Genomic DNA, 24,084 nt, shown 5'->3' on the forward strand with positions numbered 1-24,084 from the left:
TCTGGAAAGCATGAAGGGGAAGCAAAGGAGGGGTAGGGGAGATGGGGAGTAGGGGGTACATTCTCTTTGAGGCAGACACTTCTCATGGGAACTGCAGCCATATCTCAAGTGGTTTCTTTGACTGTATTTTTAGTCTCTCAGTCTGAGAGTCAGGTGCCTGGCTGTAACCTTCTGCTCACATGGCCCCCAAACAGGAAGTTGGCTGTCTGTTGCCATTATCTATCATCGCTCAGCTTTAATAAACAAGTTCATGTGTCACTGGGACAAGCTGAGACAGAAAATTTTCCCTAAAGTCTTAAATAATCCTGAATATGAAGAAGGAAAAAAAAAAGAAATTAAAAGGAAACAATTTCTTGTCCCCACGACTGCCCTGCACGTCAGAAGTTTCCCAGCTATTGGCTGAAATCATATGATACTGCCCTACACACCTCACACCCACTAGCGTTTATTGAAGCCTATTTTGGAGTGGAATTTAGGCGATTTGGAGACCCCCGCTCACCCTTGTCCTTATAAGGCCTCTTCATACTCTCCTGGCATTTTATTAGCTCAACAATACAACAGTTACGAAGGCAGTGAAGCCCAGAGAGAAGTATCATCTTTACCGCCTACTAGCTGTGTGATCTTGGGCAACACATTTTAACTCTATGAATTCTCTATTTCTCCCTCTGTAAAAATGGTAATACTAATGTCTACCTTATTATTACTCGTTAAATAAAATATATCTCTTAAAAAATAAAATTTATTTGTTAAATAAAATAATGAATGGGAAAGTGTCTAGCACAGAACTTGGTACATACTGGGGATCTGAAAAATATTTTCTTCCGCTCTTTCTCCTTCTCTTCTTTCCTTTTTTTTGCCAGAGTTTATGCTGGGTGCTGCTGGAAATAAAAACACAAGTCTGACCTGGAACCTGCCCTTGAGATGCTTGACCGTAGTACAAGGCAGAAATGTGGTCAGTACTCCACGAGAGGGGCAAGTGAGTTGCCCAGTGGAGAACAGAAGAGGGAGGAATTGATTCTTTTGGGCATTTCGAGAGGCCGTGAAGGAGGAGGTAGTTTTTGAGAGAGAGATTTATGAATAGGTAGGATTTCTCCACTTCTTTTTCCTTTCTTTCTCTTCCATTCTCCTCCCTTCTTTTTAAAGTGCTGACCCAGAATTAAAAATGTCCAGATGCAGAAAAGGCTTAAAGTACAGTCTGATTAAGAGCCTGGCTCTGTTTTTTCTGGTGCTCTCAGGTTGGCTCTACCGCTTGTGTTGGCTTTGTCCTCAGGTACATGGATACCAGAGAGCAACTCACAGTGTCTCCCACAAACTCAATTCCCAGAAAATGCCGCATGTGCACACAAATGTCTGCATACAATTGTAGGGGTTCACAGACTCTCTGGAGCCCATCCATCTGCCCCAGATTTAACTCAGAATGAAGAAAGCAGCCCTGTGTAGATAAAATGATGCCCATGGGGCTCGTTTCTTCCTCCTTTTTGAGGTAAACTTAAAAGGGTACTTAGTTGAAATTAAGGTGCACTATCCTGAGTCCTTTCTTAAAAAGTGGGGCTCTGAAGTCAAAGTTGCCTGGATGAGGAGAGCAGGATTTTAACAGACGCTAAAGGGGGAGAAAACTGGTCAGGCCAAGGAAATGGCATGAACATAGAAAGGCTGTGACAGGCAAGCATAGGGATGTTTGGGGAAGGTGAGTAGACAGGTCTGACTGTGGAGCAGTTCCATCAGAGAGAGTCCTGGTGACGGCTGAGAGCCAATCTGTGCACAGTTTGAGGGTAGGAGTAGGACTTTCTTCAGTTTCAGGCAATGGAATCCCTAACCTTTGCTATATAGCATTTATCACAGTCGTAATTTTATACTCCTGTGATAATTTGATTATCGTCTGCCTCCCCCACTAGCCGGTCAGCTCCAATGAGCACAGGCACTGTGTCTCTTTCTGCTCACCTCTCTACCCCAGCACTAGTAGAGGGGCTACTATATAACGGATGTTCAATATGTATTCGGGAAATGAACCAGTGGATGAGTGGATGAAGGGATGAATGGTTTCTAAGTGGGAAGAGACATGTTTAGATCAATGTTTCTATCAGATGTGAGCCTTGGTGCTTGATTTGATTCTCCTGCATGGTTTCTTCCTTTGCTCATCAATCGTCATCAAGCAGGGGTAGGAACTGGCATCTTGCTGGCCAGGCCGTCCAGTGTGTGGGCAGATCAGATCATCTGAACTCTCCAGTGAAGTGTGCAAATCAGCGTGGCATCTACCAAGCCGTTGTCCTGTGCACACACTATTTGACCAGAGGCAGCTTGAAATAGTATAAAAACATGCATTTTTGGAGTCAGATAAGACTAGTTCAAATTTTAGCTCTGCCTCTTATTAGTTACAAATCTTTAAGGAAATTACTTCACTTCTCTGAATCTCTTTTCCTCATCAATAAAACAAGAATGATAATAAATATCTACCTTACAGTGTTGCTGTGAGGATTTAATAAGCTGGTTAATATAAAGGGCTGGCACACAGTGGGTGTTCTTTATTTTATTTCTTATATTTTGTTTTATTTTCTCATTGTATACTTGAAAAACGCAAAGAAGTATTTATTTTATTTTATTTTTTTCTGATTTTAAAAGCAACTTCATGCTCAGTGTAGAAAACTTGGTCTATACAGCAAAGTCTAAAAAACAAATTAATAACTGTATTTCTAAAACTGCAACTGAGTTAACCACGATTAGCATTTTGATGTGTTCTCTCCTAGAATTTTCTCTATTTATGAGAAACTTTATGTATTTTAAATAGATAATTCCTCCACATGGAACACAATTCGAGGGGGTACAAAATGGCAAACAGTGAAAAGTAATTCTCCCCTTCTAACCTGACCCAGCCACCAGTTCTCCTCCCCAGAGGCAACCACTGTCACCAGGTTCTTAGGTGGCTTCCCAGAGACAGTCTACATATTTAGAAAATCTATTTGATTTTCATATCATCTTCCTTTCACACAAATGCTGCATGGTGTACCTGCTGCTTTGCACCAGGGGCCACCATCTAAGTGAGTTCCCTTTCAGCCCTCAAGGATGTCTCTGTGGGCAGGGCCACGTAGATCTCTGGTTACAGATTCTCAGGGCTCAGCGAGGCTTGGTCTCGGTTGTATATTTTTACTCTTTGAACTGAAAATTTGCAAACAACTAAACAGGTGTTAGAATTCTCAGTCTCAACCGTTTCCACAGTTGCTCATGTGAGGAGCAGATCTGCAGGCGGTTGGGGCCAGCAGACAGGGTGGTCTGAGGCAGAATTCAGGCTCTCTCCAACATTGCATTGGCCCTCAGGTCAATCTTTTCTAAACTGACAATTGGGAAAGTGTGGTCTGACACAGGAAGATAATATTTTGCAATTGAGATTGATCCAAAAAATCAGGGATGAGTGCCCCCTAGGATGCTCTAGAGTGAAGGACAAAGCCTAAGTCAATATGGTTCACTCAAGACCAGCCCTGCCCTCATTCCCACCCTTCAGGCCCCACAACCCTGCTACCCCCAGCTCCTGTTGCTAGAGCTTCTCCTCTGCAGGCTGCACACCTGCCTGGTCAGATCTGCCCGCCTGTACTCTCATTAGGCCCTGTCTGCACACCAGCCCTCCCCACCAGGCCCTGCCCCTTCAGCCTCCCTGTTTCCATCCTTCTGCTAATTGATCAACCCAAGAACACTGATAACTATAGAACACTATAAGGGGCCCAGTGGACAAGGAGAGGAGATAGGAGGTGGACTCCTTCAAAGCTAAGCTCCAGAGAACAATGAGTAAGAATGAACTGATGTATTTGAGACAACTTATCTGTACAATGAGTATTAAATAATATAACAGATATGATGCGCTTTGTAAGCCATCAAGTGCTGTGTATGCATAAGGGACTCATATTCTTATGAGGATGATGATAATTTAGAAATAAGACATGGAAGCCAATCAATTTTCTAATTGATTTTTTTCATTACAAAAGTATTACTTATTCATTTTAGAGGATTTAGAAAGTATATAAATAAACAAAATAAGAAAAATTGTCATAGTCTTATTAGAGAGTGCGGTACCTTATATTATTTATACAGTGCATGCCCTGTCCATCCCTATGGAAGCTGTTTCTGTGGGAGGATTACTGTTTCCTTGACAACAAATTTTGCCAAGTGACTTACTCTGGCCAGTTAAGTGTAAGTGGAAATGGTATGTGCCACCTCTGAGCAAAAGTTTTAGGAGATTTTTTGTGGTTCTGCCATCTTTTTTCTCCTTCTGCCACAAGACTGGCATATCTAAGTTAAGGGCTTTTCTGTCATCTTGGGTTTTGGAATGAAGAGTCCTGTGAAAAACATGTAATGTGAGTGAGAAATAACATTTATTGCTGTAAGCCCCTGAGATTTGGGGGTTGTTTGTTACTGCAGCATAATTTGTCCTAAGATACCTGATACACAGAGAGGTAACAACTGTTAATATTTTGGTGTATATCCTTCAGTCTTTTTTTTTTTTTTGCTGAGGAAGATTGGCCCTGAGCTAACATCTGTTGCCAATCTTCCTCTTTTTGTTGAGCAAGATAGTCTCTGAGCTAACATCTGTTCCAATCTTCCCCTACTTTGTATATGGGAAGCCACCACAGCATGGCTTGGTGTGTGGTGTAGGTCAGCACCTGGGATCTGAACCCGTGAACCCCAGGCTGCTGAAGCAGAGTGCGTGAACTTAACCACTATGCCACTGGGCCACCCTCCCCTTTGGTCTTTTTTCTATGCCTATATTCTATATATTTTTTCTTTCTAAAAATAGGATCATAATGTACATTTGATTTTGTGAAGTGCTTTCTCATTTCCTCTGAAAATATTTCAGTATGTATCTCTAAAACATAAGATTCTTCTTTAAACATAACCACAACACCATTATCACACTTAAAATTAATAATAATTGCTTTCTATCCCCAACTATTAGTCTTTGTAAAAATTTCTCTGACTTTTAAAATTAGTTCATTTAAATCAGGGATCCAAAAAAGGTCCATACTTTGCAATAGGTTGATGTGTCTCTCAAATCTCTCCCTCCCCTTCTCTCTCTCTCTCTCTTTCCCCTTGTGATGTGGTTGTTAAGAAACAGAACTGGGTGTTCTGTAGAGTTTCCCACAGTCTGGATTTTGCTGATTGCATTCCCACGGGTCCTCTAACATGTTCCTCTTTCCCCTGTTTCCTGTAAATTGCTGATTAAATCTAGAGGCTTGATCAGATTCAGTGAACAGATTTTTAAGCTCAATACATTATGAACATTTTCCATGTCATTTAATATTCTTCTACAACATGTTTTCTTAATGACTATAGAGCTGTCAAAAATATGAATGTATTTTCATTTATTCAGCTAGACCCCTATTGTCAGTTGCTTGGGTTGTTGCTAAATTTTTGCTACTGCACACAACTCACTGATAAACCTCCTTGTGGACTAATTCTTTTCTGACCTGATTTGCTGCCCCTCTGTTCTCTTAGTTCCTGCGGATGGTGGATGCCTGTGCCAGCTTCCTCACAGAAGCCTTGAATCCCGAAAACTGTGTTGGAATACTGAGGCTGGCAGACACACACTCCTTGGACAGTCTAAAGAAGCAGGTTCAAAGTTACATCATCCAAAACTTCGTGCAGATTCTGAACTCCGAGGAGTTCCTTGAACTCCCTGTGGACACTCTGTACCACATCTTGAAGAGTGATGACCTTTACGTGACGGAGGAGGCACAGGTGTTTGAGACTGTGATGAGCTGGGTCCGGCACAAACAGTCGGAACGACTCTGCTTGCTCCCCTGTGTCCTCGAGAATGTGCGCCTGCCGCTTCTGGACCCGTGGTACTTCGTGGAGACAGTGGAAGCAGATCCTCTCATCAGGCAGTGCCCGGAGGTCTTCCCACTGCTCCAGGAAGCCAGGATGTACCACCTTTCTGGCAATGAGGTGAGTTGACGACGAGAGGTGTTGTAGTTAATCAGTGAAGTAAAGGAGTTAGCGGGCCTTACAGAGATATGGATGAGGCTGGCTTACAGTTTCTCAGGGCATCGAGAAGATGCTACACTGTTTATAGTTTGAGGCAGGCAGTTCCAGAAGCCCTGGATTTCTGATCTGTAAAATGGGGATGACACCACATCGTAGACAGCTACTGAGAGGATTAGGTGAGATACGGAAATCACCCAGCACCATGCCTGGCACATCCTTCCTCTCCTCAGTTGTGTAAGGGTAGGAGGTGGGTGGGGGCAATGCACACACAAATGGAATGTGCCCTCCCGTCCATTCCACAGGGGTGCTGCTTTCCTAGTTTGCCTACTCTGGGGAAACCTGGAGTCTTGTGGATCTCCTCTGACATTACCTTGGTTCAGACTCTCATTATTTCCTTTCGGAATTTCTGAAAAGTCCTCGAAACTCACCTTCCTGCCTCCTGTCTGGCCTCCCCAAATTTCGTTCACCAACTAGATGATCTAAAACTCAAGCCTAATCATTTTGCTCCTGGGCTTATCCTCTTCACCAGCTCCCCACCACTTTCAGGATGAAGCCCACACTTCCTGCCTAAGCTCCTAGAGCCTGGCTTCGCATACCTCACCTCCTGCCCGCTTCTCCAGCATCATCTCTAACCTCTCCTGCTACAGTCCCAATGCACCGCTTGTAATTCCCCAAAGTGGATGTACTTTTTCAGCCTCCAGGCTAATGCAGGTGCTATTTTAAATGCCTTTTTCCTCTTCTTCATTTAGTTAACTTCTGCTCCTGCTTCAAAACTCAGTTCAAACGTCACCTTCTCCAGAGACCTCTCTCATTCTTTAGCACCTGGTGCATTGCTCTATCATAGCACCAACAGCTGCATGTTAACCATTGAACTCCTCATCTGTAAATATCTCTACACTGGAAGCTTGTTATGGTAGGAAATATTGTATTATTGGACTTTCCATCTCCAGACCTTAGGAGAGTCCCTGGTGTATAGTAAGTGATTGGTAGATGTTTGTTAAACGAATAAATGGGTACCAAGTTGGTGAATACACATGTCTTTTGAATCTACCTGGTTCTCCTTAACAATTCCTGAAGAAGCGTTTAATTCAGAACTTTATACGGGCCAGCCCCGTGGCTTAGCGGTTAAGTGCACGCGCTCTTGCTGCTGGCGGCCCGGGTTCGGATCCCGGGCGCGCACCGACACACTGCTTCTCCAGCCATGCTGAGGCCGCATCCCACATACAACAACTAGAAGGATGTGCAACTATGACATACAACTATCTACTGGGGCTTTGGGGAGAAAATAAATAAATAAAATCTTAAAAAAAAAAAAGAACTTTATAAAGACAAGAATAGGCTTAGTGGAGAGGAACAAAACAATCATGAAATCATGATATAGGGACAATTTGGTAAGTTTGTACACATGAACACCCACACATACATACCACTATACAATAGTTCTGGGCTTGGCTACCAAGCCTTCTTCATTCGGCCATTGGTAGAAATCTTAGTAGACAAAAGTGGCTCAGAAATTGTCTGTCTGAGGCCCCTCGAGAGCTTCTTCCTTTCTCTGTGTGTCCTTTTATAGTTCTATGTTGTCCTCAGATCTACATCACTCATTCACTCTGCAAACACGTCCTTAAATGTTTGGTAGATTTTATCAATGATGCTATCAGAACCAAAAGTTTTCTTTGAGAGAAAGTTTTTAACTACGAATTGTATTTCTTTAATAGATATAGGGCTATTCAGGTTATCTATTTCTTCTAGAATGAGCTTTGGTAGTTTGTGTCTTTCAAAGAATTTTCCCATTCCATAGAAGTGTCTGAATTTATTGGCATAAGGTTGTTCACAGTATTCCCTTATTATCCTTTTAATATCTGTAGAATCTGCAGTGATGTCACATCTCTTATTCCAGATATTGGTAATTTGTGTCTTCTTCTTTTATTCCTGATCAGTCTGGTTAGAGGTTTATCAATTTTACTGTTTTTCTCAAAGAACCAGCTTCTGGTTTCATTTTATTTTCTCTATTGTTTTTATATTTTCTATTTCATTTGTTTCTACTCTGATCTTGATTATTTCCTTTCTTCTGCTTACTTTGGCTTTAATTTTCTCTTCTTTTCTAGTTTCTTAAGGTGGAAGCAGAGTTCACTGATTTGAGACCTTTCTTTTTTTCTAATATTGTCATTAATGCTATAAATTTTCCCCTAAGTACTATTTTAACAGCATCTCATATATTTTAATATGCTATGCTTTCATTTTTCACAAATAAATCCTGAACACCAACTATATGCCAGATATGCCACTAGGTACTACCAAAACAGTCTCTGCCTTACTAAACTTATGGTCTGTCAGAGAAGACAGGACACTAAGCAAATGAAGGGTGATGAGTAGACTGATGGAGGAAGTCCAGGCAACTACATGGGTCCTATCCCATGCTGGATATGTGCATCACTAGCAGGTGGCTCAGCACTGGGAATCAAAGCCCTCATATACTTGAAGACAGGTATCAGTCTCTGCAACTGCTCTCTGCTCAGCATTTAAAGTACAGAGTCTTGATTAACTATATATACTTCCAACATTCTGGCTATTTTTGTTTCTGCTTCCCATTTCCTAAGTCCCTGTAATGCAGGTGATAAAAGCTTTCCTCTGATATAAAATATCTCTACTATGCCTTCTGCAAAATTGCTGCTATGAAATATCTGCTCTGTCTTTTGTATTTGTAATGGGGTAGGGAGTGGGGAGTGGGATTATAAACTTGGGATTTAGGAGGAGAGAGAATTCTGATCTCTGGAAAAGTCTCCAGTGTCAGGAACTTGGGCTTGCAGTCAGGCAGATCCAGGCTTTAATCTTGACTGCACAATTTACCTACAGTGTGACCTTGGGCAGGCTACTGATCTGCTCTAGGGCTCAATCCTGACCTGTAACTTGGGGCTAATAATACCTACCAACTGATAGAATTGTTCTGAGAATTCAATAAGATAATGAATGAGATGTGTTTAGCACAGTGTCTGGCACGCGGTATGGGCCCCACAAATGAAGACTGTTCTTCTCCTCACTCAGTTCCTGTATGGTGTCCTATCTCCGACGGTCAGCATATTCTCTCTGAGGCTACAATCTCTCTTTTCACTGTGTCCTAGGCTTTTGCTGCCTTATTGTCCCAAATCCTGCTCAGGGCACTTTCTCATTCCCATTTTACAGTCTGGGTAACTGAACCAGCCAAGTGCTGTGATCTCTGAATCGGGGTCTCATTGTCAGTTGATTCCCTGAAACTCCCTGTCTTCTCGCTGCTTGAATGGTCTCGAGTTTCTTCCTGATGACAGTGGTATGAGCCTAGACGATACTCTGAACACATTTGCCCTCTTAACCTTCCTTTCCCAATCTTTACTCCTTCTTGTCCTATCATTATGTCTCCCTTTTAACCTTGTCCCTCCTCTAAGCTCCTGGAGGTGGTGACAGTAGGAAATTTTAGAATCCTAAAAGCCAATGTCAACTTACATTTGATTTAGGAGTAGTATCTGGTTCCTTTATTACGAGGGGTCTTTTGGGGCACAGGAAGTTGCCCCTTCATTTCATTGCCTCCTAAGTTTCCAGGGGCCAACTTGATCTATACCAAAGGCTGCTCTGCCATGTGTGGTGTTGGGGGAGTCTCACTCCTGAGGACAGAGTGGGCAGAGGCTCACCCCTGAGGACAGCTTTGTTGAAGCAACACGGTCCCTTCTGTTAGGTCGCCTCATATAGTCTCTGTGGACAATGAGGCGTCAGTAAGGCGCAACTGTTTGCTCTATTTTTAACAATCTGAAAATAAACTGGTTAAGCCTGATCATTGCATGCGTATCATTGGCAAGCACTTCCGTGTGTCTGCAACAAACTTGTACATCAGATTGGCATTTGTCATGCCTTTGTGGTTAATATCTTGCCGAATGTAGCTGAACTTGCAATTTGGTAATAGTGCCACCACTTGGCAGTTCTGTGGTGCTGAGTTACATGGCAGGTCTCAATACCCAGCCAATCCCATCAACTAGATGATTGTATTAATTATCTATTGCTGTGTAACAAATTATCCCAAAACTTAGCAACTCAAAACAATAAACATTTATTATTTCACAGGTGTCAGGAATCCAGGAGTGATTCAGCTGGGTGGTTCTGGCTCAGAGTCTCTTCTGACGTTGCAGTCAAGCTGTTGGCTGGGGCTATGGTCATCTGTAAACTCAAATGGGGCTGGAGGATCCACTTCCAAGCTCACTTACAGGATTGTTGACAAGTGTCGGTTCCTTGCTGGCTGTTGGCTGGAAGCCTCATTTCTTGCCCCTTGGGCCTCTCCATAGCAGCTGGCTTCCCCCACAGCAAATGACCCGGGAAAGACTGAGACAGCAATCAAGACGGAAGCTGTAGTGCCTCTGTAACCTAATTTCAGAAGTGATATACCATCACTTTTGCTGTAGTCTATTGGCATAGAGACCAATCCTGGAACAATGTGGAGGGAACGACATAAGATGTAAATACCCAGAGGTGGAGATTACTGGCGGCCATTGTGGAAGCTGGTTACCACAATGATCTAGACTGGAAAAAAATCTGTATCGGGTCTTGGATTACCCAGCTTGCCCATTCATTCTTTCATTCATTCAACTAACCCACAAGTTATTTGGGTTAGTTGAATAACCCATTCATTCAACTAACCCACATTTATAGAAACCCACGAGCTCCAGGCACTATTCTTGGTGCTGAGGATAAATTGGATAAAAAGGGCTGTTCCTGCCATCAGGGACCTTGTAGTAAATTATAGTGGAGTATGAAAAGTGCTGTGATGGGGAAATCCAGGACTGTGGGAACATGTATGGAAAGTCAAGAATGGCTTCCTGGAGAAAAAGACAAAGTGACATTGCAAATAATGCCAAATAGCTTGAAGGGTAAGTGGATGGGAGATGGTGTGGGAAACTGAGGACAGATACTATGGGGAGATCCAGCCAGCAGGCAGGAACACAGTGATTTCGGCATTTGGGAGTCGAGGGAGTCAGCGGGAGCAGAGTCTTCCACAGGCCAGGACTTAGGAACAGGATGCCAGTCCTGGGAGCTAGGAGTACGATCACGAGCTAGTGATCTTACTAGGAGCTAGTAAGTCCACTCCCCTACTAGCCAGCAGGCTCTTGAGGCAAGAGAGCAGGCACCATGAATAAGATGGGGGCTTCAGAGCAGAGGCTGAGGCCTGGCCCTCGGAACTGGAGTGAGGGTCACAGGGGAACCAATTCTGGGAGGCTAGTGCTGTTCTCTAAGCATCGCCCTATAAGCCCTAAATTCTCCCTGAAAGAGGACCAGATCAGTGCTGGAGGTTGCACTTCAGCTGTGGGGAGGGGAGGTTTAGGGGCAAGAACCAGGGCTAGTAGGTGGAGGGAAAATGGCAGAGTGGCAAAGTTTGTCTTTGGTGTCAATTCATTGCTCAGATTCTCTCCTGCCAGCTTGGTATTCTCACAGTGCCTCCAAGTTCCCGGGACCACCCCTCCCATCCTTATCCCAGGTGGCCTTTCTACTGTCAATGCCCTCAGGCTCAGCCCTTTGCCCCGCACATCCCCACTCGTTTCTGTTGACCCACAAAGGAGAGCCCTGCCACAGATTTTATGGCCATGGTCCAGCCTCAAGAACTGATGATGCAAAATTTACTGTATCCGACTCTTTGGCACAGAAAAACAAAGTCTCTTATGGGAAAGTAGAGGTTGGGTGTTGGCTGGTCTGATTACATGTGACCATTGACTGGATTCACCACGTAAGGGCACAGTCTTTGCTACTGCAACCTGTTTGTCACCATCTGTGGGCAAGATGGAAGATCCATAGTCTGTGTTAGGTCAGCCTAACCTTGCAGGAAAAAGTAGCTGTTTTGGCCATCTGGGAAATGGATGCTACCTCTGTCTCCCAGCAGCACACCTGCAGAACCTTCCCCATCAAGCTCAGGGGAGGGATGAAACCAGGAGGAGGGCAGCTCTCCCTTTTCCCTAATGATGTCAGTATGAGCATGACTGCTCCTCCTGCCATGACTATCTGTTGAGGGTCATGCATGTGCCAGGTGCTCTGCTCATCCCTCTACATCATAACCTCATGAATGCTCACAATGACCTGATGGCATAGAAATGATTACAGGCATTTATAGAGATTGTGTCACTCCTCCAAGGTCACGTGACTGTAGGTGGTGGCACCAGGATCAAACTCTGATGTATTTGACTCTAAACGTCTGCTCTTTCAGCTGCGTTCAAATACCCAGGTGTGGATTTCTTTGCTTTTTCAAGGCTGTGAAGGTTCGTATGCTTGAGGTTGGGACCCAGTCCCTCAACCTCTCTGGCCACACCCTGCTCCCTTTTGGTTCTTTTCTGCTAAGTCTCTGACTGCTTTCATGTGCCCACTGTCAAGACTTCTCTTCCAGAAGAAGTCTGATAGCTAGCAAATTCTGGGATATCATCAAGAAATTGAAACCAGGGGGTAGTGGAAAGTGGCCAGAAATGGCCAGGATTCAAGGCTCCACACCAGGCAAGAGAGAAGGGGCAGGAAGTGTGTTTGATGGTAAACAGACCCGAACTTCTTAAAAAGCACCAAAATCAACAACAGATAACCTATATTGAGTACCTGTTATACACCAGGCCCTGGGCCAAGCACACCAAGTATATTACCTCATTTAATCCTCACAATAAACCTATGACACAGTTACCACTAAAATTCCCATTCTACAGATGATGAAACTGAGGCTCAAGGAGGTGAAGTCACATGGTCATACAGTGGCAGAGCTGGGAAATGTGCCCTGCTCGTCTGGCTCCATAGCCTGAGCTCTGAACTGCTGTGTCATTCTGTCTTTATGTCCTTCCATTGGTTTTCCAGATCATTTCGGAGCGTACCAAGCCCAGGATGCATGAATTCCAGTCTGAGGTGTTCATGATCATTGGCGGCTGCACAAAGGATGAACGGTTTGTGGCGGAGGTAACCTGCCTGGACCCCCTGAGGCGCAGCCGCCTGGAGGTGGCCAAGCTCCCGATGACGGAGCATGAACTGGAGAGTGAGAATAAGAAGTGGGTGGAGTTTGCATGCGTGACATTAAAAAATGAGGTCTACATCTCAGGTAAGCAGGAGCCATGGGATGCCAAAGCAAGCCCCCAACGGCACTGCGTGTTTTCCTGAGGGAGAGCCAGGCAGCCATGCTAGAAGAATTACTATGAATGGCAATATCTAGCTCTGACTGGGTCAGGATATGGAAACCAGGAACTCAGCTGGTCTTATCTTGGAAAGCGCATTATTACTTAATGAACGCTAACCTGGGTGCAGTATGGTATTAGGATCTGGGGGAGCAGGCAGACAGGTCCCGTCCTTCATGGAAAAGGAGGGAAGAACATGATACTAGAGTTGATTCAGCATCTACTGCAGGCATAGGACGTGGAGCCAGGCATTGGAAATACAGTAATGAATAAAAACTTCTACTCTTCCCCCAACCTGACCCCTCCCTTCAAGTTTATTAGGTCATACTTTTAGACATTCCAGTAGCACCCAGTGCATTTTCATTTCCTGCTGGTAAGTTGTTTGCTTAGTTATTTACTATCACTTCATGCCCGTCTCCCATTAGTCCTTAAATTCCGTGAGAATCAACACTGCATGCCCAGTACCTGGCACTGGGCCTGGCTACATAGGAAATGCTCAATAAGTATTTACTAAATGACATACTGTCTACCAACTTTACAGCATAGTGAATGAATTTACACTTTGGTAGCATGTAATCATTTGCCTCAAATATCAGCTCTATAAGGTAGACGATTTTAATTTCCAGGTTACAAATGGAGAAAACTAGGGCTCAGAAAGGTTATGAAACATACCTAAGGTCACACACTGGTAAATGTCAGGCAGGATTCCAACTTAGGTTCACCAAGTCCCATGTTCTCCCATGACATTGAAAGCCACTTAGGTCTTCTCGGGACCCCAGGGGAGGAGACAAGCATTGCTTCCCCACTCTTGGAGGCTTTTCTCTAACCTGTACTTGTTTGGGAAAGAGTTGCCTCCTGGAGCTGGGTTCCTCCAAAATCAAGGGCAGATCAGTTCTTTGGATATATTAATACTGAATATTAGGTTATAGCTTTCTTTCATCTTGTAGAAAATATTTTTAATTGTTGTAGAAGAGCTAAACAATACAGAGTATAAAGTAAAACATGGCAGTTTCTCTGTGTCATTACAATCCTATATGTTTTAATTTTTTTCACAAAAATTGTTTTATATTGTCTTGGAGTAAGTAATGCTAGCTGCTGTAACAAACCATAAATCACCACAATAGTATGTGGGGGTTGGGGGAGTGGATCTGCTCCACTCAGTCATTCAGGGACCTAGGCTCCTTCCATGCTGTGATGCTACTGTTTTCCACACGTGGACTTCAAGGTTGATAAATTTTAGGAAGAGGGAGAAACTGAACGAGTTGAGAAGGTACACCTACTCCTAACAGCCTCAGCCTGGACGTGAGGCACCAGTTCTGCTCACATTCCATTGGCAAGAACTAGCCCCTCCATGTGCCCCCAACCCCTATGCAGGTGGGCTGGGAAATGCAGGAGGAAAACACAGGCTTGGTAATCATAGTCAGTCTGCCACCTACACTACACGTTATTCTACAACTTGTCCTTCCCATGTCTTCAATTTGAGGTTGTCTTTTTAAAAATTATACAAGCAATACATGAAAGCACGCTTGTTATACACGAGTCACAGAAACTTGTGCTTCAATTAACAGCCCATTCTGGACATCATTACATGTCGGTATAATGGATCTATCATATGTAATAAGTGATCTAATACATGTAAGCATGGTACAATCCCCAGCACATGGTGAGAGCTCAATAGTGTTAGCCATCATTATTATTATCGAGATTATCAGTATTCTTATTCTTTTTACCAGCTGCAGACTGTCTATTGTATGGATAAACCATAATTTTTTTCAGCTTTTTTTTTCCTAGTGAAAAAAATATTGCAATAAGCATTCTTAAACACATATATTTATGAACTTGTGCTGCTGTATGGAGAGATTCCTAGAAGTGGTCATAAGATGTGTGAATTTAGAATTTTTGTAGATATTGCTTAACTGTCCTCCAGAAATGTTGTAATAATTTACAGTTCAACCAGTTATGAGTGACAATGTCCATTTTCTACATCCTTGAGAACATTTTTTACTATCATTCAATTACATTTTTAATAGACTACAATGTTTAAATTTATTCTCTTGGATCATTAATAAGGTTGAGCATATTTTCGTATGTTTATTAGCTAAATGTATTTATTTTAAAAAATGATCTGTTCTTACCCTTTGTTTTTCTATTGGTTGTTTGTCTTTTTCTTATTAATTTTTTGGAGTTCTTGTTATATATTTATTGCTATTTGTATTGCAAATATTTTCTCCCAGACTGCGGATGTCTTTTAACTTTAATTTATATTTTATACAGTAACTTTCTCTCCTATATGATTCTGGGTTTTATGTCATGCTTAGAAAGCCCCCTACCCCAAGATCATTAATATCTTCTCCTATATATTCTCCAGTTACTTTTATAGAATTTACTTTTGAATTTTATTTTTTTTTATTTATTTATTTTTTGTGAGGAAGATCAGCCCTAAGCTAACATCCGATGCCAATCCTCCCCTTTTTGCTGAGGAAGATTGGACCTGGGCTAACATCTTTGCCCATCTTCCTCTACTTTATATGGGACGCTGCCACAGCATGGCTTGACAAGTGGTGCATTGGTGCGCGCCCCCGATCCAAACCTGCGAACCCTCGGGCTGCCAAAGTGGAGCGCGCGTACTTAACCGCTACGCCACCGGGCTGGCCCCTTGAATTTTATTTTAAGTGTAATGTGAAATGTGGATGTAACAATTTTTCTCTAAATAAATAGCCAATTGTTCTAATACCACTTATTTAATAATCTCTATATCTTTTGGCTTGTTTCTGTATTCTTAACTGTTTTTAATTGATTGATTTGTCTAGTCTTATGCTAGTACCACATTGTTTTTATTATCATGGCATTTTAGTATACTTTGATATTTGCTAGGGAAAGCATCCTTATTCATTCTTCCTTTTCAAAAGTTTCTTAGAAAGTTTTCCAAATTTACTCTTCCAAATGAAATCTAGAATGAGCTTTTCAAGTTCCCTGAATAGTCCTGAGGGCACTGAATATCTAGATTAACCTGTGGAGGGTTGACATCTTTGCAATTATATGTCTTCTCATCAATGTACACAATACACCTGGCCAGTTAATCAGGTCTTCTTTTATGTCCTGAAGTAAAAATCGTAGGGGTTTTTTTTTTCTTTTTAATAAAGTTTGCATGCATTTCTTTGAAAGTTTATAGTTATTTTATAATTTTTGACACTACCTAGATGAGGTGTTTATCACAGGGTTTTGAATAAATAAAGACCTCAAAAAGGTACACAACCCAAAGAGAAAAACGGTTAAACTATATGAACAAAAAATTCATGGAAGAGGAAGGAGCTCAGCATCCCCAGCAGCCAGGGGAAACCAAACAGTGACATCGTTTTTCTCCATCAGGCTGTAAAACAAAACAAACCAAACACACCCTCCTAACGCTGTGGGTGGGTTATGGGAAAGGTGAGCGAGGACAGCTTTGGAGAGCTCTTTGGCAGCACCTATAAAAATTCAAGGTGAGCCCGCCCTTGACACAAGAATCCCACTTCTGGGCTCCCCTCTCGAGAAACACTTACCCGTGACACAGAGTATCATCAGTGATATTCATTGCCGCACCAGTGCACATTTATAAGTCTGAAAAGTACATCTTTTGCTTTAGGTAGTTGGTGGTACTCTGTGCTGATGGGGACATGGAAACACAAAGCCGTTACAATACTTCATTCAAGTCACCAAAAAAGTCAGTCCTCCTTTGTCTTGGTTTCTCTCCCTAACTGAATTATCCATTTTTTGTTTATTCAAGAGAATTGTCTTGAAAAAATTATTTACCAGCTCATTCTCTAACGATCTAATAAAAATTATTAAAAAATAGGACAAACCCCACTTATATTTTTTATATAGATCAGAGATAGGAACCAAGAGAATTTTGTAAGATTCCTTGGTGATTTTTCCAGGTGTATATTTTTGTTTGTTTAAATAAATAGCAACAGACCTTAAGCTGCTTTCTAATTCGCCTGCTGGTCAAGGCCCATCTATCCTTGCCCGAAATGGTGCAACCCTACCTGTCCTGCCCCTCACCTGCACGAACACTGAGTCTAGGCTCCTGCTGGCTCCACCTGCCCAGGTGGACTTGGGTGCCACCGCCCTGAAGCCCACCTCTTCTCTGAACTCTCACGGCATGGAGGTGACACGTGACACAGTCTGGCGCATGATTCATCCCAGCCTTACACTGTCGCTCCCCGTTCTCTGCGTTGGCTCTGCTTCCCCAACCAGACCACACACATCTTCAGGATTTCTTTGGTATGCCCTTAGTGGGGCTGGCCCGGGGATTTAGCACTTATGGACTTGTAGAAAATTATGGGAGAAGCTGTATTTCTGACACATCTGGTGGTTACTTAAATGCTCTGTATCTCTTCTAGGTGGCAAAGAAACACAGCACGATGTTTGGAAATATAATTCTTCGATCAATAAATGGATTCAAATTGAGTATTTGAACATAGGTCGCTGGAGGCATAAGATGGTGGTGTTGGGTGGCAAGGTCTATGTGATCGGAGGTTTCGATGGTTTGCAGAGGATCAACAATGTGGAGACCTACGACCCCTTCCACAACTGCTGGTCAGAGGTATAGGAAATTTTTCTATGATTAACTCCCTTTGTATTATTATTTTAAAGCTTCAAAAAAAGGTATATCCTGATGTAGATATGTGGCTTTCTCTCTCCCTGCTCCCGTTGAGAACATATTTGGTGGCTCTGAGCTTCCCTCCTCATAGGAGCCATTGTTTCAGCATTGCTGATCAGGTCACAGAAACGACTTCCTTCCAGATGGGGAAGCTCTATGGGCACCTGTTCTATCCTGGCCAGAACCCCAGATGTGGAGGGGAGGCTTGGTCCTAACACTGGTGCATGTCTTGGCCCGGAGTCTGTGTCTCCTCAGATGGTGTCTGCCCTTGTCTGCTCCACACCAGACACACAGGGGTCCCTATAGCACACTGTTCGTTGAACCCGGAGTAATCTGGTAGTGTTTAGAAGTCAGCCCTTATTTATCTGCCCATAATGATGAACGATTTACATGTCTGCCTGCAAGATTTTAGCAATGCAACCTCAGATATATATCATACTCAGGAAAAGGTAAAGTGTTGCTCATCAGTGCACACAATGTTTCAATTGTGCAGGATGAATAAGCTCTGGAGATCTGCTGCACAACATTGTGCCTATAGAGAACAATACTGTATTGTACACTTGAACATTTGTTAAGAGGGTAGATTGCATGTTGAGTGTCCTTACCACAATAAAAAAAAAGATAATGTGATCTCACTTCCTGTATTTCCAGGTTAGTCCCCATTTCAAATTTTCTTTCTCCTTATCAGATCATATGTCAGAGCATGTTCCAGCTTTGGGTGGTGTAAAACATGGTCATCGTGGGCACAAGCAGAGGTAGCCAGGTCATCATGGCATCCGGCCAAGACCTGTCAACCTGAAAAGTGCTATATAGGGAGCCCTTGACATTTATAGAGGTGTGCCCAAGGTCTTCTCAATTCATCAAGTCCCATCACAGAGTTGCTCCATGACCCAAGAGGGTCATGTCAATGGGCAAGAGGTTCTTGGAAGTCCCCTTTAGTGCCTTGGGGTTCACAGAGTGGAAGCACGAGTCTGGCTTAATCCCTAAATCTGCATGTTGCCCCAGAGTGGGAGAGTCTGCTTACACGTGGCCACCTGAAACTCTTATACCAGCTTTTCTTCCTGGACGTAAGCACCAAGGACAATGTAGGCACTCAGTAAATATTTTCTAATGAATGAACACATGAATGAATATGAAAATAACTGTTTGAGAAAGCATTTTCCTCCAACATTGGCTGGTTTCATCTGGACTCTGTGAGAAACAGGCTGGAAACATCCAACACACAGCCTGCCCTAGCCTGTCTGGAGCCTGGAGGGAGGGTGGGAAATGTGTGCTTTGATCCTCTGTGGCTCTCAAGAGGAGTCAAGCCTACAGGCCTTGTGACTGCAGGCAAAGGATGCCCAGGCTTGTGTCGCCTGGCTCCTAGCCTATGTCCTGTGAGCCACCGAAGCAATCTGGGCAGTGTGACTGACAGCTTCTCCTGGTGTCCTGTGCCTCTGCAGGCTGCACCCCTCCTTGTCCATGTCAGTTCCTTCGCAGCCACCAGCCATAAGAAGAAGCTCTATGTGATTGGAGGAGGGCCCAATGGGAAACTGGCCACAGACAAGACTCAGTGTTATGACCCTTCAACCAATAAGTGGAATTTAAAGTCACCCATGCCGGTGGAGGCTAAATGCATCAATGCAGTGAGTTTCCGGGACCATATCTATGTTGTTGGTAAGTGAGTGAATGGCTTCTTATTATCTCAGGTCGCCCACCCATGCAGCCATGCAGCCATGCAGCCATGCAGCCATGCAGGTAGAGCAGACAAGGCCCTCCTGGGAACTCACGAATTCCTGGGTGATGTGGGTGGGGTTGAAAAGGAAGAGAAGATGGGATGGGCTTTGGTGAACTTTCCCTTTGCAGTCCTGGAGGCAGAATCAGCCCACATTTAGGAGACATACAAAGCAGACGGACACTGGGGCCCAGAAGAGGAGCCAGAAGTTGCTGTAGGAACAAAGTTGTGTTGTAAGCACTAGCAAATGTACAGAAATTGAAATGTGCACAGTATAATAAGTGCCCAATAAATGGCAGCTATCAGGAGCCGGCCCCGTGGCTTAGCAGTTAAGTGCACGCGCTCCGCTACTGGCGGCCCAGGTTCGGATCCTGGGCTCGCACCGGCGCACCGCTTGTCCGGCCATGCTGAGGCCGCGTCCCACATACAGCAACTAGAAGGATGTGCAACTATGACATACAACTATCTACTGGGGCTTTGGGGAGAAAAAGGGGGAAAAAAAAAGGAGGAGGGTTGGCAATAGATGTTAGCTCAGAGCTGGTCTTCCTCAGCAAAAAGAGGAGGATTGGCATGGACATTAGCTCAGGGCTGATCTTCCTCACGAAAAAAAAAAAGGCAGCTATCATTATTTATTTTGTGTTCATGGGAATTTTGCTCTCCCTCCTTGCTTTGGGGGCTCTGAAAAATTGCCTTTAGCCAGAAGGAAGGCCTGGCTGGCTAGACCACAGTTGGCATGCAATGGATCTCAATCTTGACTACACCTTAGAATCACCTAGGGAGCTTTTTAGAAAAATATGGGTAGCTGGGCCTCACTTCAGACCAATGAAATCAGAATGGGAAAGAGGATGTTGCCAACGGTACAAGGTGTTTTTAATGCACAGCCAGGGTTAGGGAAATGCCGAAAATAAAGAACTTCGGCAAATAAGAGCTAATCAGAGAAGGATTCCTGGAGGCAAAATACAGGAACAGATTAAGGAAAAACCCCTTCTCTCCCTTGCATCGGGTGTCATGTGTGTTTATGGTCAGCTTCATGACTCTGCTTCAAGGTTCTAATCTCAAGATAGGTAACTTGGGCTGGTGTCACAGGTCATACTCAGTCTACAAAGAGATGCCACTGCTTCTAGTCACTGCCATGCGTTGACGGCTTCTATGTCCCAGGCCTTCTGTTAGGTGCTTTCTGCACATGGTCCTTCTGAGTCTTATAACTGCCATGGTCTTGGTGCTCATGGTTACAGATCAAAAAGCGGCAGAGCTGGGATTATGAGCAGAGTCTACTGATGTACCAGGTGGGATTTCTTCCGGGCAGCAGTCTTCTGGGACATTTTGGCAGCTGTGGTACGCCAGGTGTCCTTTAGAACTTGATTGGCACCTGGCTGCAGAATTTAAAGGGCATTGTGAAGTGTCTCCAGTGATCCTCTCAGGCTTTCCAGAGAGCTCTTTCTCTTGCCAGGATGGTAGACTTGACCTAACCAGAAGTAGAATTTTAGTGGTTAAAGGGGAAGAAAACCAGAAAAATAGATGCCCACCGTGTTTCCCTTCCTCTTCAGGTGGGGCCATGAGAGCGCTGTACGCCTACAGCCCTCTGGAGGACAGCTGGTGCCTGGTGACCCAGCTCAGCCATGAGAGGGCCAGCTGCGGCATCGCGCCCTGCAACAACCGCCTCTACATCACCGGGGGACGCGACGAGAAGAACGAGGTCATCGCCACCGTGCTGTGCTGGGACCCCGAGGCCCAGAAACTGACAGAGGAGTGCGTCCTGCCCCGGGGGGTGTCGCACCACGGCAGCGTCACCATCAGGAAGTCGTACACCCACATCCGGAGGATCGTGCCAGGAGCGGTGTCTGTCTGACTGCAGAGGCAGGAGGACCACGTGGGGAGCAGGACAGTGCCCCGGAGACCCTCCTCCTCACCTCTCACCCACCTCCATCCCACTTCAGACAGACAGTGGGCAAGGCTTGAGTTTTAGGCCATATATCAGGGGCTCCCCGCGGCTCCCCATGGGGGCTCCTTGGAAGTCACACTTTTGGGACACTTGAGACTAGCCAGGAATGTTTGCATGACCTACCTCAGGAGGGAAGAAGAGTAATATTGAACATTCAGGACATACCTGCCCCATGCCAGGTTCAGCGCCAGGCACTTCTGTGTATCAGTTCATTTAGCCATCACAATGACCTGGTGATTGGATGTCATCACTCCTGTTTTACAGGTGAGGAAACTGAGTTTCAGAGAGGCTAAAACTCAGGTCTTTCCATTTCAAAGTCAGTGAACTTTCTGCCAAGCTGCCTATATCAGAGCAGGAAGAAGCAAAACAAAATCGGCTCATTTTTTGCTCTGACAAGTTTGCTGAAGGATTCACTCAGCAAGGCAGGGAAATAAAGGTGTTTCTTTTTTCTTTTCTTTTTGTTTTTCCTTATATTTAAACCATATGGAATCCTTGGTGTTAGAGCCTTGGGATCCTTGTCAGGAGCATCTCATAGCTTCTTCCATCGGACAGGTTCGGGGAGGTGGGTCTGGGAGGGCCTGTTTGCTTTGAAAGAGATAAAAGACTGCTGCCCTCCCCTCAAAAGCCCCTATTTTTTATGATCACAGGAGGCTCATCTTGGACTAGAACTGTTATTGCCAGACAGAATTGTACCTTCAGCGCAGGCCAGTGTCTTAATGTCCAACAGTTGTATTGCAATGTAGAAAAGAGGTTTGCAGAGACTCAGAATATTGTTTTTTAAAAATGTAAACATCCTTACACTGCTGGCCTCTGCAGAATGGCTGACTCTTCTTGACAGTATACATTCTACTTTTTAGACAGTGATTTGGGTCCATGTCCCTGAGACTCTACCCTCCTGGAAACTTAGTTTTCAAGATCCTTTTAAGACTTTCTATTTGGTTTTTGGATCAGCTTGACACAATTTTGACTCAAAGAACAGAGTCTGTCCTTCACTCTAAGTGATAGAGCTTTCCAATGAGCTCACTGGAAATTCATTCTAATCCCCAAGTTGGGGAAACAGATTAAGAGATCCTCTTTCACATGCTGTATTTAAAAAGCAACAACAATGGTAACAACATAGTAACTGCATTACCCAATGTGCTTTATTTTCATCATATGATTTCAAATCTCTTCATAGAGTTTTATTTTGTGTTAGATGTGGCATATTGTGCTTGCACTTCTCAGTGGTTTGGGAAGTTAGAGGTATTAGAGTTGATAGTGAATTTAATTTTCATAGAAAATTATGGTTAGGAGAAGCTAATGTTCAAAGCAGATTTAAAAAGACTTGGAAAATTATAAGTGAGGTTTCTGTTGATACTTAGATCATTGAGGATAAATATAAATGCATGTTGGTGTGTGAAAAGCTCTGTGCCTCAGGGTCAGGTGTGACAGGTCAGCTCCCTCCTATGAAAAGTAAGATGGGAAAATACAAACATATTTGCGGAAATTTAGAACACATGCATCACTTACTCATGAGCACTAATGACCTTAACAAAGCTCTCAACTGAAACAATTTAATCTAGTTCAGTTCAGCAAACATCCAAGGAGTTCTTTATGTTGGGCAAGACTTGGAGACACCAATGAATAAGACAATTCCCCACCCTGAAGACACTCAGTAAACAGGTAAATAGGCCACTATTCAATATTGTAACATTTCTTTTTGTCAAGTTAGTGAAAAATGAGATCTATATGAAGTAATGAAGCAGCACCCAAGTCTTTACGGGCCTTCCAAGTGGTGTCCTTGGGAAGCTGTGCTCTTCGGTCAACAGTGTGGCCATGGCTTGCATGCTCGTCTTTCTTTGAGATCACCTTCAGAAACTGTTTATGAGCTACAGAAGAAATCAGTCATGTTCCAAAGACAATTTCAGGGAAGAACTTCCAAAGAGGAATCTAATGACAACATCACTGGCCTCCCACATAGACAGCCCAATACACAGAGAGCATCCCCTCAGAAAGAGAGTGCTCCTTGTCATGGCAGTCCTTTGAGAAGAGAAATCAGCAAATTTTGAGCCCATCAGTGGGTCAACCCTACACTGGAAAGTGAGGATTTAGAATCTCTGTGTTATAAACCTGGTTCTAAATGCAGGACCCACATTTCAGGACTAGTTCAGAATACCTAAATGAAAACAAGGGAAGGATTCTATGTGATTTTTGTATCACCAGATAGGCAGGTGAGTCGTGGTAAAACCTCAGCTACCTGGCCCTCAAGAAATAGGAATTCTCAATAACAGCATGGGTTAGCAGACAGAGACACCTATTAAGAAGATCCAGAGTTCCGCACCTGAAGCTGCCAGTCAGTGGCTTTTAGGGAAAGAAAAAAGTTCACGACATTCTGGGTTCAAGGGCAGTGTGTATAAGTATAACATAACTTATACACACTTAAGTGTGTATAAGTATATACACACTTAAAATGTTATATCATCAAGATTTAAGTTTCTAGGCACTAGCCAGTGATGGAAGCGCTTGAAATCTAATCTCCATTCGCAGATAAAGAAAGAGAGAAACAAAAATCTATTTTGCAGGAAGTTAGCTGTCATAACTCATGCCACCAGCAGGGGGATGAGGCTGATTGATGCCAGAGGAACCAGAGACAAAGGGCCGTGGAGCTCAGGCAGGGCGTGCGGGA

General features: G+C 43.8%; 1 protein-coding gene across 1 annotated transcript in view; it reads left to right on the forward strand.

The window, feature by feature from the left end:
• Positions 1-21,873, forward strand: part of KLHL6 (kelch like family member 6) — a 54,883-nt gene extending 33,010 nt beyond the window's left edge. The window contains exons 3-7 of the mRNA XM_058556259.1: positions 5,482-5,931; positions 12,811-13,048; positions 17,504-17,706; positions 19,206-19,419; positions 21,025-21,873. Coding sequence (XP_058412242.1) covers positions 5,482-5,931; positions 12,811-13,048; positions 17,504-17,706; positions 19,206-19,419; positions 21,025-21,326 — 1,407 coding nt within the window. The 3' untranslated portion in view covers positions 21,327-21,873. The remainder of the gene's footprint in view (positions 1-5,481; positions 5,932-12,810; positions 13,049-17,503; positions 17,707-19,205; positions 19,420-21,024) is intronic.
• Positions 21,874-24,084: the final 2,211 nt, after the last annotated feature.

This window comes from Diceros bicornis, chromosome 15 (assembly GCF_020826845.1).
Source record: "Diceros bicornis minor isolate mBicDic1 chromosome 15, mDicBic1.mat.cur, whole genome shotgun sequence".
NCBI lineage: Eukaryota > Metazoa > Chordata > Mammalia > Perissodactyla > Rhinocerotidae > Diceros > Diceros bicornis.